At 41.5% G+C, this 14,686-nt stretch overlaps 1 protein-coding gene across 7 annotated transcripts in view; it reads left to right on the forward strand.

The window, feature by feature from the left end:
- The window catches only part of LOC131678512 (nose resistant to fluoxetine protein 6), a 1,156,332-nt gene that overhangs the window by 989,284 nt on the left and 152,362 nt on the right, over positions 1-14,686 (forward strand). For all 7 annotated transcript variants that reach the window (XM_058958712.1, XM_058958713.1, XM_058958711.1 and 4 more), the window contains 2 exons: positions 4,805-5,091; positions 5,155-5,289. In XM_058958712.1, the coding sequence (XP_058814695.1) occupies positions 4,805-5,091; positions 5,155-5,289 (422 nt within the window). The remainder of the gene's footprint in view (positions 1-4,804; positions 5,092-5,154; positions 5,290-14,686) is intronic.

The raw sequence follows: 14,686 nt of genomic DNA on the forward strand, positions 1-14,686 counted from the left end.
GGGGAGACTTGACCAAGTGGCAATTAGCTGAAGAAAGATACAAAATTCCTGATATTTATTATGCTTTGGTATCTACTGTTAATGTTAATCACGCCATAAAAAAATCCCACCTCAAACAAAAGTCTTGATATTTTAGTATTAGTATACAAAGTTAGCAATAGTAGGACGGATTTTGTGACGTGTGAACACGCAATGCAAGCAGTGCAGTTAATCCTTAAAAAGAAATTCATTAAAAAAATAGAAATTTATCAAATGCAACCCTTTTATATTTTTTACTGCTACCTAAGGATCTCGACAATACGGAAAAAAAATAATTACAGTATGTTTTATGTCATTATTTTTTGTTATGATTTTTCAAAATTCTCTTGGTCAAGTCTCCCCGCAATGGGGAGACTTGACCAGAAAAAACGATCACAGAAAAACTTTTGTAACTTATCAAAAAATAAATTAAAAATTCTGCAAAAAATCATGAAGACGCGCAATAACTTTGCGCATTATATCTGAATGATTTTTGGGGGATTGAAGGCTTTTTTAGAGATTTATGCAGTTTTAACTGAAAACCTGGTCAAGTCTCCCCATGTTCCCCTAAAGTTAATCGCAAGTGTGTTTTACACAACGCGCTGGTGTCTAAAACTTCATACAGCCAAGTCTGAGTACAAGCGAAGCGCGTGGCGGTACGTTTTTCGCGTAAGGCGCGATTGAAAAAATCATATCTCCGTAAGTATTTAATTGCCCATTCCGAAATTTTTATGGTATCAAGAAAAATTATTTTACCTTTATACAATAAAAAAAAGAAAAAAAAATCATGTCCAAGTTTGAAAAAACCGATTTATTTTAAACTTTTCAATATTTTCTGTGAAACCAATACCTTGAGTAAGTCTTAATATATATATCATCTGAAAGCGGTGAAAAAGGCGCACATTTCGTGTTTGACAGTACGAGCGATTGAAAAAAGTATGTTTTTTTCAAATGGTCAAATTCAACACAAAAAAATCTCGAAAGTCTCGCCTACTATGTTGAAATAAAAAAATACGTGGCGAATATTTTTGACTACTTACCCGAGAAAAAATTGATCTGGGCAAAAAATGTGGCGAATTTTGCGTGGAATGCCCCATATATATGAAAAAATATTCAAAAACATTTTGAGCAGGAAAAAATGATCAAAAACCAACAACTCAGGGAACTGGTTTGGGTAGTCAAGGTAGGAAAGTTAGCTGTGGGTCTAGAATTAATGCTCTTCCCCTACGAGGACAATCTGGGCGGCAAACTTCAGACTGTCTAATTTACTGAGCCCTTCAGTTCCCTTGTGTAATTCAGTACCACTTCCTCGTTGAGCTTCCGACTGGTTCGCGAACTACTCGGTCTAGTCCCCGACGATAGATCTAGCTCACTCCGAGGAAAACTTCCCCGGCGAGAGAAGTTCGAAAACGAACCAACCAGCCTGGTGCTGAGGTCAGTTCGGCGATTCCGGTAGAGTAGGGCGTCCGGTTTGCTGGAGCCCCGACGCGACTGGTGGTGTGTCGTCGCTGTCTACGCAGTCTAATTCCCGGCGGTGAATCTGACTGTACGCTGACGGAGGGGTCCCAGACGAAAGAAGTTCTCCTGATACCGATTCTTTTTTCTCTTTTTTTATTTTGATTATAGAGGTTTTAGGGTCATTCCTATTCTCGGGTTAGAGAAATCTCTTTTGAAAAAATCTCCAACCCTATGTGCGGGGTTGGGAGTCGAACCCAGGTGAACAGCGTACAAGGCAGTCGATTTACCAACTACGTTATGCCCGTCCCCCAATACCGATTCTTATTTGGTTTCAGTACCACAACTTCTTGAGCCATTTGGCTCCGTGACCAGTGCCTTTTAGCACCTCAGCTCCTTTAAGCCCTTTAGTTCTCTTCTTGGGGCATTTAAATCTACTTCTTTGATGATCCATTCAGTTCCTCGACTTTCCCGGCGAGAGAAAGGCTCCCGAGATCGAGCCAATCCGCTAGGTGCCGGGGTCAGTTCGGTGATTTTGGTGAAGCAGGGTGTCTGGTGCGCCGATGATCCACGACTAGTGGTGTCTCGTCACTGTCTACTCAGTCTAGTCGCCAGCGGTGAATCTAGCTTACGCTGACGGAGAGTTCCCTGGCGAAAAAAGTTCTCCCAATATCGATTCTTTTTTGGTTTTTGCTATTTTTCTATTCGAACAACCGGTGGGGTGCCGTGGTCGATCTCTCGAATCCGAATGGAACGTGACGTTCGGTTCGTTGGCGTTTCGACGACTCATACTCGGTGCTACTTTGCAGTCTACTCGATTAGTCCTCGGCGGTGGATCTAGCTTATTCCGTTGCTCGATGTCCATTCCGCTGTAATATGGTCATGATCTACATCATATCTCTGTTTACTGCGTTCCACGTATTTACGTCGCTTTTCATTCTGTAGGCTACATTATCCGGGTTGATGTCCGGTCCTCACGTTTTAAGTAGCTCCCTGCACGTCACTTCAAACCTCGAATATTCAAAGACGCTCCGGCGTCTCCTCGACGTTCTCACATTCCTGGCACAGTGTTGACGTTGCGTACCCACACCGATGAAGATACTCCTTAAGCAGCCGAGGCTCGGTAGGAGCTGTTTCAGGTGGAAGGCCATCTCTCCGTGCTTTCAATTGACCCAAATCGAAAGGTTTGGATGAGTCGGTAGGTCCACTTTCCTTTCTCCGTATTGTCCGATTCCTGCTGTCACGGCACTTTCGAATCGATTATCATCATCTTCCTCACGTTTCTGACGCTTCATTGATTGTAGCACTTGATATCCTCCGTCAGGGTGATGCAGATCTCGGCGATAAGGCATACTGCCTCCGGTACGCAATCGCAATTCCTACGACCAGCAGTCGAAGCGAACTGTTCAGCTTTTCGCGGTTCCACTTGGTTTTCAGCGCCGCACCCCAAGCAGGAGCACCATATCGCAGTATTAATGACCGACAACGATAATGGACGTGGTTGTCAAAGCTCAACCAGTCGTCGATTATCACACCCATTCGCTTCAGTGCACGCTTCGATGCAATCACATGCCCTTCGACTTCCGCTGAACCGCTTTGCAGTTGCTGTCCAACAACAAATCCGTCTTGTGGTGAGCTATTTGCAGCTTGACCCGTTCATCCAGCTCTCGATCGCATCTATTGTCTCCGTCACCGACACCTCCATTTCTTCAAATGTCTCACTCATCACCATAAGTGACACGTCGTCCACGAAGCCCACGATTTTCCTGGGCAGCCGCAGAGTTAAGACCCCGTCGTACATCCCATTCCAAAGAGTTGGACAGAGAATGGAGCCTTGAGGAACGCCCGCTGCGACTCCCATTGGCTTCTGCCCTTTGTTCGTCTGATACAGCAGTGCTCTACTCTGGAAGTAGCTGTTAGGGATCTGGCTCATTCTTTTATGTCACGCTGCGGCATTGGTCTATACGAGGCTGGATGTTCCGGTTACTTCGCTAACTTTGGCAGCAATATCAGTTTCTGCACCTTCCTCATTTCAGTGATTACCATCGTCTAAAAACTTCAGCAGTAGCATCCTGAACATGTCCGGATATGCCAGGATCGCAGCTTTCAGCGCCACGGTTGGTATTCCATCCGGACCGGGGGTGTTCTTTGATTTTAGTCACATCGACGCTTCTTTGAGCTCGTCGTTAGTCGCTTGCCACTCGGCTGTGTTACCTCCTTCTTCTTCGACGTACGGTGTCGGTAACTAGGTAGTTGAATCGTTATTCGGGAAGAGACCCTCAGCAATTATCTTTAGCTTACCCGGGCATATTTCAGCTGGTGTCGACGGACCCTCGTCGTTAGTCGCTCGGAATGACGGGCGGCAAGCTGCAGCAGGGTTCCATTGGCCGATGCAGTAGCGAATCGCCTGGTGGTCGCTATGGGGATACTTCTCGCACACTCTCCAGTCCATGCTCGCCGTTAGTCAAGGACTACAGAATGTAGCGAAATTTCTCTCAGTGCCGATATTCCTTTCGTGAACCAATAAGCTCTCAGCTTCTCGCTTCGCCGCGATCTACTCGTTTTAGTCCTCGGCGGTTAAGCTAGCCTCCACAACGAGCCGACAGGTAGGTGACGAGGTCTGCTGCCACTGCTACTACGCCACTGATAATATATAATAATAATTGAAATAAACTACATACAATAACATACGAGAGCCGGTAACAAACAAAATTTAAATATAATTTCTTACTTGCTAAAACAATACACACATAAACTTTTCTTCATGGTAGCCGAAGGTCGGGTAACAATTTCTATTGTGAATACGTCAAAATTCATGTTCGTTTGGATACGTCACGGCCTCATAGCCACACTCTAACTACAGTGCTCTAGGTTTTCCGTCTGCTCGAGGAGTTTTTTTTTATTTCCCACTTTCCCACACACTTTTCTTCCTTTGCATTCTCCTAAGCTTTTGTCTTGATTCAAGATCAATAGTCGTTCGAAAACTGTTCATATATCGATCATTTTTCAGCTTTGCAACATTGCGGAATTGAAAAGGTTAAATCTAAAAATTGGCAGTTTCGCAATCTTGTTGCTATCTTGTTTTTTCGCAATTTTTACTAATTTCCAGTGGTAACAACTATATCCTTTTAGAATTTTGGAAAAAAATGTAGTTGTTTAAATGTTTTGTTACTAATTAGTACGATATTTTTTCTTACATATGGGTTGCAATTTACATCTAAATCAAAACTAAAAAAATTTCAATTTAAAACGAAAAACTTTCTTAAAAAGCAAGTAATTCCCATATACTATAAAAAGCACGGTAAACTACTCATCATAAACCATATTTTAGCATTGCGACAATCGCCGTAGCATTGTTAATAATTGGAGGTACAGGATGTGATTTAGTGCTCAGAAAGAGATATGAGGCTGACCTGCGAATGAAAAAGTACTCAAAAGATCTAAATTCGGAATCGTCTTCCGGATTGGGCTGTACGACTTACGATCTTACTCATGGCATTCCTGACAAGACCAACAAAACAAATCGTGATGCATTCGGTATTCCGACAGGAGTTAATAATAACAACTCGGATGAAAATCTTGCTATTGAACCAACGAGCACTGAGGAGAAAAAACTTAGTAAAACAAAATAAAAACAAATGTACTTTGTCGATGTCTTATTAACGCATTCTCTACTTTCAGGTGTGTGGATTGAGATGCTGCTTTCATTCTCTGTGGTAACCAATTTCCAGGCAATCTGCGATAGAAATGTGGGCAACGATACTATTCCATCCATTCACGGACTACGCACATTGTCTATGCTATGGGTTATTTTAGGTATATTATGTTATAAAAATTCAACACCAACAACAAGCAACAATTTATGCTTATTTTCCTACCTATTTACATATTCAGTTTGTTTTAAGTTATGATTATTAGCTCATGAGATAAAGATGATTTTAAATTAGTTACGGAATTTGCGTTTCGACTTCGTCTCATCATAATCCGACACTAACTGGCACCAAGATGGGGTTGAAAATCTGATGAGACGAAGTCGAAACGCAAATTTCATAACTGGTTTAGTGATAGATTTTGGGCTCTTAGCGCGCAAAAATGGTTTTAACCACTTTTCTTCTAAATGGAGAAAAAATAGTCTTCTGATTTTTTTTCCTTCGGGAGAAATATAGCATAGTGAAGGGTGTTAATATACCTCGTGTTCCAAACATATGTAGGTTTGCTACACATATTTAAGGAAAAGAAATGAATTCACCAAAGTCCTTATATAGGAAGGCCCTAGTATGCGTCAAAATGACAAGTACCTCTGCGCTGGTATGTGTCATGGTTTCTTCGACGTTTGTTAGTGTCTACGTCATCATTACAATGTGTAATAGGTTGTCTCTCTTCACTAGCACTAACAATTTTGACGCATGCTAGGCCCTTATTTAGCGGGACTTTGTGAATTCACAATTTATTATCATGGGTTTATGTTCATCGCTATGTTCTCCTAGATGATCAGTAGGGGAGACCAGGGCTAGTTGGCGGTGTTTTCAGTTTTCATTTTCTAGCGCTTTGATTTTGATAGATCTTGCAAAATAGAACACGTTGCATGAAAGGACACACTGTTGCCAACATTTCTGAATTTTATGAAAATGTTTGATACGTTGTCTTCATTTCTAGAGACAAAAATATGTGACGCGGAAAAGCCGCCAACTTGAGAAACAACGATCATTGCCATTCAGTGTAGAAGCTGCTTATCTTCTGCATCATAAACTGGCACCACTGCACAGTAATATCATAGCGCGCGTGGGCAGCCATTTTGTAGTATCATTCGTTAGCTTGAACTCGTTGTGAACGGTGGTGTTTTATTTAAACTTAAATATATTTAATTTTACTAATTCTCGTTCTCGGTCTTTCATTTCACCGAAACTCTCTGCCAACAGGTTATGGGCCCAGAGAACGGTGAAAGTACGTGAGTGTTTTTTGTTTAACGCGAATTGGTGTGATTAATAGATATTATTTTCTGTCGTGCTTGTTGGAACATGTTTAAACGTGCTCGAGTGAAAAGATGGCGAACACGAAGGCGTTTATTGAAAAGCTGAACGATAGTAACTACGCTATTTGGAAGTTTAAGATGCGACTTTTATTAACACGCGAAAAGCTGCTGAATGTGGTGACAGGTGTGAAGCCGGAACCTGTTCCTGGAGATTGGGACTCCAATGACGAGAGGGCGCAAGCGATAATTGGCTTGGCTCTTGAGGATAGTCAATTGGTGCATGTGATGCAAAAGACAACGGCAAAAGGAATGTGGGATGCGCTGAAAGATTATTACGAGCGTGCATCTCTGTCTAGCGTAATTCACGTCGTGCGTCGTTTGATTACTATGCGGATGCCAGAAGGTGGGAATATGGCGGATCATCTGAAGGAGATGACTTCTTTGCGTTTGCGTTTGGTTGCGTTAGGAGAAGAAGTAAAGGATTTTTGGTTTGTTGCTCTGATGCTGTCTGGTCTCCCTGAGTCGTACGAAACCCTCATTGTTGCGCTTAAAAGTCGCCCTGACGCGGATCTCACGGTGGATTTTGTAATGGGTAAGCTTCTGGATGAAGGGCGCCATCGTGTTGAGAACGCTTCATCTGGCGAAAAGGCTTTTGTTACTGGATCTGGAAAACCAAAAGTGAGTGAGAAGCCAAAAGTGAAGAAGGAAAAGGTTTGTCATTACTGTAAGAAGGAAGGCCACTTTCGACGGGACTGCCGGAAGTTGGTGCAGGACCGACTGGAAAAAGAAACGTCGGAGAAGGCGCGCATTGCTAAATGTACCGTTAGTGAACAGGAGCTGTGTTTGATGGCTGGTGTAGCTGGAGGTGGTTTGTGGTACCTTGATTCTGGTGCTACCTCCCACATGACGAACGATGCATCAATGCTGCAAGATGTAGACAGTTCAAGAATGTCCACTGTGTGTCTGGCGGATGGAAGGTCCATCAAATCGGCTGGTTGTGGTATAGGTATGTTGTTTTGCGAAAATGAAGCTGGTGCTCGCATCAACGTTAGGCTTGACAGCGTGTTTCATGTTCCAACACTCGCTGGAAACCTGCTCTCGGTGAGTAAAATCGCATATTTGGGTTTTACTGTTATTTCCGAGAAGATGGGTTGTCGAGTGTTGAAAGGAGGGAAAGCGGTATTAGTGGGACAACGTAAAGATGGACTGTACCATCTCAAGCAGTTTCCGGAAAAGGTAATGTTAGCGTCGCCTAAACACGGCAATCTTTGTCAACATTTATGGCACCGACGTCTGAGGCATCGTGATGTACAAGCAGTTTCTCGAGTAGTTAGCAAAAATCTGGGTATAGGTATGAAGATCGATGCTTGTGACGTGCAATCGATTTGTGGACCTTGTTGTAAGGGAAAACTGAGTCGGGATTCGTTCCCGAGTGTTTCTGGAAGCAAATCGAAAGCAGTGGGTGAGCTGGTCCATACAGATCTGGGAGGTCCCATGGAAGTTTCCACACCGCGGAGTAATCGGTTTTACATGGTGATGGTGGATGACTTCAGTAGATACACGACGATTTATCTGCTCAAGCGGAAATCGGATGCAGAGCAAAAGATTCGAGGGTACTGTAGCCTAATGAAAAATCAGCATGGTCGCTTTCCTGGGATTATTCGATCAGATGGAGGTGGCGAGTACTCTGGCGCTTCGTTGGTACAGTTTTTCGCAGATAATGGCATTATTCATCAGCAGACTGCTCCATACTCTCCGTAACAAAATGGAGTTGCTGAGCGAAAGAACCGGTACCTGGTAGAAATGACGAGATGTATGTTGGCGGAATCTGGTTTACAAAATAAGTAATGGGGTGAAGCGATTACAACGGCAAACTATTTGCAAAATCGCTTACCGTCATCGTCGGTTGAATCAACTCCATACGAATTGTGGCACAAGATGAAACCGTCCTATGCGCAACTGAGAATCTTCGGTTCAGAGGCTTAGGTGCACATCCCAAAAGAGAGGAGGCGTAAGCTTGATCTGAAAGCAGAGAAACTACATTTTGTTGGCTATGCTGAAGGACGGAAAGCTTACCGTTTTCTGGATTTGGCAACGGATTCTATCACGATCAGTAGAGATGCAAAGTTTCTCGAGCTGTGTGAGGTAAAAGAAGCTGTGCTACAGAATCCAATAGAAACCGGAGGTGCTAGGAAAGAAAATTATTTCGAGGTTCCGTTAATTATACCTAGTTTAGGCGAGCAGGAGGAAAATGGGTATGTAGACAGTGAGCAGCACTCTGACTCTGAGTCGGTCTTCGAGCCGGATCTTGATGCGTCGCTATACGATAGTGCGACTGATGGTGATCGCTCTTTCAGAGGGTTTCCCTTGGATGAAATTGCAAGACGTTCTGGGCGGGTCACGAAAGGAATACCGCCAACGAGGTTGATCGAAGAGACTTTTGCTGTTGGATTATTGCTTGAGGAGGAGTTGGAACCACGAACTTTTCGCGAGGCAATGGCCTGTGAGCGAAAAGAGAAATGGCAAGAGGCCATGTTAGACGAACTCAAATCTCATGCTGATAATACTACCTGGGAACTGGTTGTTTTACCTGCTGGTAAGAAAGCTGTCGGATGCCGATGGGTTTTCAAACTCAAAAGAAATGCAGCAGGGGATGTCACGAAATATAAGGCTCGGCTGGTAGCGCAAGGATATTCCCAGCAATATGGCGAAGATTTCGACGAAACTTTTGCACCCGTAACGAAGCACTCGTCATTTCGTGTACTGTTAGGCTTGGTGACCAGAAAGAAAATGACACTTCGGCATTTGGACGTGAAAACGGCCTACTTGTACAGCACACTAGATCAGGAGCTTTACATGCGTCAACCACCTGGCCGCTGGTCGCTGGTAAAGAAAGCATGGTATGTCGTTTGAAACGGAGCATTTATGGGCTGAAACAATCAGCGCGATGCTGGAATCAATGGTTACATAGCGTATTGGCGGAAATGAGTTTTAAGCAGGGTAAGACTGACCCATGTGTGTACACAAATCAAGGGAAGAAAATGGCAGTGTATTTGTTGGTATATGTTGATGACATAGTGATTGGATGTGAAGACGAAGAAGAAATTCGAATAGTGAACGAACAGTTGAAGAAAAGATTCGAAATTACGGATTTTGGTGATCTTAATTTCTTCTTGGGATTGGAAATGCGCCGAGAAAACGGAATATATAGTGTTGGGTTGGAAAGCTATATCGACCGAGTATTGGAGAAGTTTGGGCTCAAAGACGCTAAGGGAGCTAAAACACCGATGGAGGTGGATTATGCGAAGGTGGATGATAAAAGTCCGCCGTTTCATTACGGAACCTTGTACAGAAGTCTTGTTGGTGCACTTTTGTACATTGCCGTCTGTGCACGACCAGGCATAGCGGTAAGCGCAACAATTCTGGGAAGGAAGGTGAGTTCACCCTCAGAGGCGGATTGGGTGGCTGCGAAACGAGCCGCGCGTTACCCGAAAAAGACCAAGGACTGGAGATTGGTCTACGGCGATACTGGTGAAGAACTGATTGGTCATTCGGACGCGGATTGGGCCGGCGATGTTAAAACCGGGAAGTCAACGACCGGATTCGTTTTCCACTACAGCGGGGCTGCTGTATCATGGGAGAGTAGAAAACAGAACTGCGTTGCTATATCGTCCATGCAGTCGGAGTATGTGGCACTTAGTGAGGCAGTTCAAGAGCTAGTGTGGCTACGGGGTCTTCTTAACGGTTTTGGAGAGGAAATGAAGCAACCTGTGAATGTCTTCGAAGATAACTAGAGCTGCATAAAATTCATAGGATCCGAAAGATGCAGCCGTCGTTCTAAGCATATCGAAACTAGGGGACACTTCGTCAGGCAGTATTGCGAAGATGGCCTGATGCTGTTGGAGTACCGTCCGACCGAGGATATGGTTGCAGACATTCTCACTAAACCGTTGGATATAAGATCTTACTTTGCTTTTCCATAGACTGTTGTTATTTTGTTGTAATAACCAATCCTCTAGTAGGTTAATTGAATCTTTTACAGGGACACTTGGGAATAGTGCGGTTACGCCAAAGGAGACCATAATCTCATCGTCTTTGATTTTACCTGAGTTTTGAAGTTTGAGAGTGAATTCTTGTGTATTGGAGATGGACCGGCTGGAAAACTTTTTTGGCATATTTTGAAATTCTTGTACTAGCCATTTTGCAATTTTTTGGGTTGGGGCACCTATTGATGAAATAATTTCTCTGATTTCATTTCCGGGTTTGTGAATTTTTGGGAGTCCTTTTATTCTGGGTAAGATGGGATTCATAGTTTTGAAACGAGTGAGATTCTCACCCAAGAGGGGTTTACAGTCTTTAAGAGTTTTTTCAACACGTTTAATCATGTCCGGGAGGGGGTTCGTTCTCTGTGCCCTGTACGGGCCAGATATAATTTTTTGGGTCATGTCAGCGTCATATTGTTCTTTGTCCATATTGTTCTTTGTCCATTAAAATTAAACGGAACACGGTAATGTTCCGTCATATCGTAAATTACGGTTTGTTGAATTGTGTCATGTTCGCAATTACGTCAACGATAAAATTCAGATTTTTTTTGGTGTGTACTGCTATCCTATTCAAATTTTCAGTTGTTGGAGTTAAGGTTGTGAGGTTTTGCTTATGAAGTATACTAGATTTTTTATTAATTATTGATTGGATGGTTTGCTCTGGATACCCGTTGAGCTTACCTGTTTTGAAGATGAATTCAGTTTCTTTAGTTTTTGCTTCTTCCCCTAATGGTAGAGTAAGCATTCTATGGACCATGTGGTGAAAAGCGGCCATTTTATGCTGATGTGAATGGTTTGAAGTATTTGGTATAATTCTCTCAGTATTTGTAGGTTTCCTATATATTTCGAAAGTCAAGGACCCCCCCTCTCTTTTTACAAGCACATCCAAGAAGGGCAAATTGTTATCTTTCTCTTCTTCATGTGTAAAATTGATATTTTTATGGATGTTGTTAATGGTGTTCAACATCCGGGATAAATTTTTACGTTTGATAATACAGAAGATATCGTCAACGTATCGCCACCAGCGTTCTGGTAGCTCACCTTTTTCTTTTAAACATTCTTCTAAGTTTGCCATAAAAAGTTCACAAAGAAATGGAGAGAGTGGGTTACCCATCGGAGCACCCGTGGTTTGTTTATAGAAGACACCCCGGAATGTGAAATAATTTTCTTCCATGCAAAGGCGAGTAAGCTGGATATAAGATCTTACTTTGCTTTTCCATAGACTGTTGTTATTTTGTTGTAATAACCAATCCTCTAGTAGGTTAATTGAATCTTTTACAGGGACACTTGGGAATAGTGCGGTTACGTCAAAGGAGACCATAATCTCATCGTCTTTGATTTTACCTGAGTTTTGAAGTTTGAGAGTGAATTCTTGTGTATTGGAGATGGACCGGCTGGAAAACTTTTTTGGCATATTTTGAAATTCTTGTGCTAGCCATTTTGCAATTTTTTGGGTTGGGGCACCTATTGATGAAATAATTTCTCTGATTTCATTTCCGGGTTTGTGAATTTTTGGGAGTCCTTTTATTCTGGGTAAGATGGGATTCATAGTTTTGAAACGAGTGAGATTCTCACCCAAGAGGGGTTTACAGTCTTTAAGAGTTTTTTCAACACGTTTAATCATGTCCGGGAGGGGGTTCGTTCTCTGTGCCCTGTACGGGCCAGATATAATTTTTTGGGTCATGTCAGCGTCATATTGTTCTTTGTCCATTATTACAACTTTATTTCCCTTGTCAGCCTTTAAATAAAAAACTGGCTTTTCCTTCAATTGTTATTTCTTTAGTTTGACATTTTTGTGGAGTATTTTCTTTAATTATTTCCGCTGTCGTGGATCTAGCGTCATTAATTGTTGAAAAATGAAGGTTGCAATTATTGATACCTGTCTCTAGGTCAATGATTACTTGTTCCAAATTTGGTCTGGATGCTATTGCATAGTTAAGTCCCTGATTTAACAAAGTCGATTGTTCTTCGGTAAAGCTCTGAGATGAACGATTTACCACAAAGTAAAAACACAATATCGCCTGCAGCTTCTACGAAACAAAATGTTTTGTAACAAAAACACATTCGATAATGCGTTCCATATTACTAGAGGTTACAAACGAGAGACAGCGCTTTATGACTAATAGAAACGGAGAAAAGGGGATTCTGCCAACTTACCCCAACTGCCAACTAGCCCCGGGCTCCCCTATATATTTACGTTCGCTTAACCCTCCGGAAGTCGCGCTTATGGCTCACTGAACGAGCAGCCGCTGATGTCCTGAGACGATTTCGCTAAATTTTCAGAACAGCGCACTAGCGCGACTACCAGAAGGTTAAATCAATTTAAGCAATACTTATTAATTTTTTTTTGTCAAGCGCATGTAAAGAGTCAAACTACGTCAAGTGGGCCTCGAAATTTCCACAAAATCACCGATTTCCATGAAAAATATTTTTGTGGGTGGGGGACATGGAGTGTAACTTTTGTTATTAATATTTTGTTAAAATTGTTTTTTTTAATGTTTCAAAGATTTTCTTCCATTTAATTCCACTATGTTTTTATAGTTAGATGCACTTGCACTTCACTATTTAACAGATACCGGTATTTCGATTACTACTTGTAATCTTCTTCAGTGTTTGTATCAGTCTATAGGAAATTACGGGATTGTAAAGTCGTTTTATCTAGGGAAGCGGGTAGGCTGTGGTCGGTGGGTACCTAGGTGCATGAAGCTGACCGTTTTTTGCATGTAGGTAAAATTTCGAAGAGCCATGAATATCCGTTACCTTGGTCTCGATTTAATAAGAAAGGAGACGAATGTTTGAAAATTTCCAGGCTTTCAGCTACGTCTAATTTCCAAGGATTAGAGACTTGACGCTGAATTTTAATATCTTCTATAGTTAAGTTATGTTTTTCTGAAAAAGCGTGTTCCGCTACCTTGGATTTGAAGTGGAATGGTAAATCTTTAGCAGATTCTCTAGAAGCTTTTGCTATTTCCGCAATATGCTCTTTGAATCGAATTTCTAATGTTCTCCTGGTTTGTCCAATATAAACTTTATCACAATGTGAACATGATATTTTGTATATCCCCGATTTGCTCAGTGTTTCTATCGGATCCTTTGTGGATCCAAGTATTGATTTTAGCGGGTAATTTTTACTACTGAAAACTAGATCTACACCAAACTTTTTTAATTTTTTCCTAAGTGGATAAGCTGTATTCTGATTGAAATCTACTGCTATCCTTTTCAAATTTTCAGTTGTTGGAGTTAAGGTTGTGAGGTTTTGCTTATGAAGTATACTAGATTTTTTATTAATTATTGATTGGATGGTTTGCTCTGGATACCCGTTGAGCTTACCTGTTTTGAAGATGAATTCAGTTTCTTTAGTTTTTGCTTCTTCCCCTAATGGTAGAGTAAGCATTCTATGGACCATGTGGTGAAAAGCGGCCATTTTATGCTGATGTGAATGGTTTGAAGTATTTGGTATAATTCTCTCAGTATTTGTAGGTTTCCTATATATTTCGAAAGTCAAGGACCCCCCTCTCTTTTTACAAGCACATCCAAGAAGGGCAAATTGTTATCTTTCTCTTCTTCATGTGTAAAATTGATATTTTTATGGATGTTGTTAATGGTGTTCAACATCCGGGATAAATTTTTACGTTTGATAATACAGAAGATATCGTCAACATATCGCCACCAGCGTTCTGGTAGCTCACCTTTTTCTTTTAAACATTCTTCTAAGTTTGCCATAAAAAGTTCACAAAGAAATGGAGAGAATGGGTTACCCCCCAGCAAACCAGCAATCGTATATAAAAGTTTACAATAAATTACAAATAATGACAGACTAAATCAAAATTACAAATAGTGCAAGCAAAAATTATGTTTTGTTGTAAAAAGTTCACATAAAATGCAAATCTGTGATCGAAATACAATGTTGACTTGAAGTTATTTATTAGTCCACTACAACTTAAAACAAAATTGTACATGCGGAATAATAAAGACAATTTTGAAACATTGTATAGAAATTAATTTGCAATTGGATTAAACTGCAAAATCGTTCAAAAAAATAGTAACCTCCTTATAGCACTTCACAAATTCTCTGCCAGACTAGTTCAATATTTGAGCAATATAAATGGCTTGAGTACAGAATATAGGTTGTGATTTGACAGGTATAGAACGTATCATTGGAGTGCAATATTTAGGTTGGATTATGGTATTTTTAGAT

The sequence above is a fragment of the Topomyia yanbarensis genome, chromosome 2, assembly GCF_030247195.1.
Source record: "Topomyia yanbarensis strain Yona2022 chromosome 2, ASM3024719v1, whole genome shotgun sequence".
Taxonomy (NCBI): Eukaryota; Metazoa; Arthropoda; class Insecta; order Diptera; family Culicidae; genus Topomyia; species Topomyia yanbarensis.